At 41.4% G+C, this 2,654-nt stretch overlaps 1 protein-coding gene across 1 annotated transcript; it reads left to right on the forward strand.

Annotated features, from left to right (window-relative positions):
• Positions 1 to 232: 232 nt before the first annotated feature.
• On the forward strand, positions 233 to 2,341 carry LOC140835305 (uncharacterized). The gene is made up of 5 exons (XM_073200794.1): positions 233 to 466; positions 529 to 1,032; positions 1,378 to 1,823; positions 1,974 to 2,274; positions 2,333 to 2,341. Exons 1-5 carry the CDS (start codon positions 233 to 235, stop codon positions 2,339 to 2,341), a joined length of 1,494 nt encoding a protein of 497 aa, XP_073056895.1.
• Positions 2,342 to 2,654: the final 313 nt, after the last annotated feature.

The raw sequence follows: 2,654 nt of genomic DNA on the forward strand, positions 1-2,654 counted from the left end.
ACAAGTTTTTGGCACCGTTGCCGGTGAGTAAACTAGTTAATTGCATATTGATATCATTACCAATTAGTCTTTACTTTAATTTATACTTTATTTTATTTACTTTGTTAATCTATAATTTTTTGTTTTGCAGTGCATGCGAAGATTTCAAAATCTCGACTTGCTAATTTTTTATCCGGAAATCGAAAGAACTGCCAAGAGATTAAGGAAAGCAAGGAGAGACGAAATTAAATCAATGGCTGAAAACAGAGATCATCAGAATGAACTCCTTAGGGAGGTGCCAATCCGGGAACATTGCCGCCCAGTCATCAACGCTCACTACTCTGGAATAGCTCGTGGAACTATTGCTGCTAATAATTTCGAGCTAAAGCCCGCACTCATCAACATGGTTCAACAGAACCAATTTGGAGGAGCAGCCACCGCAGATCCCCATCTTCACCTCAGAACTTTTCTGGAGATCACAGATACGGTAAAAATTAACGGTGTTTCTGACGAAATTATTCGATTGCGCCTGTTTCCGTTTTCTCTTAGGGATCACGCAAGGAGTTGGCTCCAATCTCTACCGCTAGGAAGTGTTACTACTTGGGCAGATTTAGTTACGAAATTCCTATCAAAGTATTTTCCTCCTGCCAAGTCTGCTCAGTTGAAAATAGAGATCACCAATTTCAGGCAAAGAGAGCTCGAAGTGTATATGAGGCTTGGGAGCGATACAAAGAATTACTCAGGAAATGTCTGAATCATGGATATACAGATTGGGTACAAATCGAGTTATTTTACAATAGTTTAGATGGGCCAACCAGAGGAAATGTGGATGCAGCCGCCATAGGTGCTATTTTTTCTAAAACACCTGATGAGACCTATGAATTGCTTGAACAGATGACCATTAACAGTTATCAGTGGCCGAGTGAGAGATCTGGATCAAGGAAACCTGTTGGAGTATATGCTGTAGACCTGATCACATCACTTACTGCACAGGTTTCGGCATTGACCGCACAGATTGCAGCGATGAACAAGCCGAGCCAATCTACGTCTGAGGTAAGCAGTGGTGACTGCTGAGGAAGAGCCAGTTCTGGAGGAAGCTCAGGTACATCAACAACCGTGGATTTGGAGGTTATCGAGGTAATCCTCCCCCTAATTCTTATCATCTAGGTTTGAGAAATCACGAGAATTTCTCTTATGCGAACAACAAGAACGTGTTGAATCCTCCACCGAGGTTCAATACACAAAAAGGGAAGGAAAGCCATCTTTTGAATATCTAGTTGGTACATTTGTGACTGAGTCTGGGAAGAGAATGGCGAGAACTAAGTCTCGTCTTGATAACATGGAGACACACATTGGCAATATGGGTGCCACAATGAAATCCTTGGAAACACGGATTAGGCAACTAGCCAATGCTTTAAAAGATCAGAATCAGGACAATTTCCCAGCAATATCGAGGTGAATCCTAGGGAACAGTGCAAAGCTGTCACATTGAGGAGTGGCAAGGAAATTGAGGTTCCAGAGCCTACTGAAGAAAGTGTAGAGATTACAGTTGAAGAAGATGAGGGAAAGAGTGCAAGTGTTAAAGAAGAGAAAGTAGAGGAACATGAGAAAGTACTTAAACAGCAGCCTTTACCGAAGGTAAATCTGCCATATCCACAGAGGTTCAAGAAGAAAGGGCTAGATGATCAGTTTGCGAAGTTCCTGGAAATTTTCAAGAAAATACACATCAACATCCCATTTGCCGATGCATTGGATCAAATGCCCAATTATACTAAGTTCATCAAGGATGTGATGTCCACGAAGAGGAAACTTCAAGAATTTGAGACCGTAAAGCTGACCGAAGAGTGCAGTGGCATACTCCAGAGGAAACTACCACAGAAACTCAAAGATCCAGGGAGTTTTACTATTCTTTGTGTTATTGGTGGTTCTAGAGTAAATAGAGCTTTATGTGATTTGAGTGCTAGTATAAATTTAATGCATTTTTCTATTTACAGGACTTTGGAGCTTGGCGAGGTGAAACCTAGCACTATTACTTTGCAGCTGGCGGACAGATCACTTACCTATCCACGAGGGATAGTAGAGGATGTGTTGGTAAAGGTAGACAAATTTATATTTCCTGCTGATTTTGTCATTTTAGATATGGAGGAAGACCAGGAGACGCCACTTATCTTTGGAAGGCCATTCCTAGCTACCGGAAAAACCTTGATTGATGTGCACAAGGGCGAGCTCACATCGAGAGTAGGTGGAGATGAAGTCGTGTTCAACATCTACAACACCATCAAAGGACCAAATGAGGTAAGTACTTGTAATAGTATTTATATAATTGATTCATGTGTATCCCATTTTGATGCAGGTAGGATGACGAAAGACTCTTTAGAGAGATGCATGTTGGAGTCAGTTTCCACAGTGGATGAAGAGGACTGGGATGTGCGAGAGGATTTACTTGCTCTCAATACGCTACCTAAAGAAAAGATTAATGCCCAACTTGAAGAGCTACTTGAAGATGCAAGTAAAGAGGTACCAAAAGCATCCCCTGCATTAAAATATTTACCGAGTCACTTGTGCTATGCATTCCTAGACGAGAGTTCGTCATATCCGGTAATTATATCTTCTGCTCTTACTATTGATGAGAAGGATAGGTTGTTGAGGGTATTGCGAGAGTTTAAATCTGCTTT

The sequence above is a fragment of the Primulina eburnea genome, chromosome 6 (assembly GCF_022965805.1).
Source record: "Primulina eburnea isolate SZY01 chromosome 6, ASM2296580v1, whole genome shotgun sequence".
NCBI lineage: Eukaryota > Viridiplantae > Streptophyta > Magnoliopsida > Lamiales > Gesneriaceae > Primulina > Primulina eburnea.

Coding starts and splice junctions, on each gene's coding strand:
- LOC140835305 (XM_073200794.1), top strand. CDS start 233: ATGGCTGAAAACAGAGATCATCAGAATGAACTCCTTAGGGAGGTGCCA. Junction 467..528: donor TTCTGGAGATCACAGATACG/GTAAAAATTAAC, acceptor GTTTTCTCTTAG/GGATCACGCAAGGAGTTGGC. Junction 1,033..1,377: donor CGAGCCAATCTACGTCTGAG/GTAAGCAGTGGT, acceptor AACACGGATTAG/GCAACTAGCCAATGCTTTAA.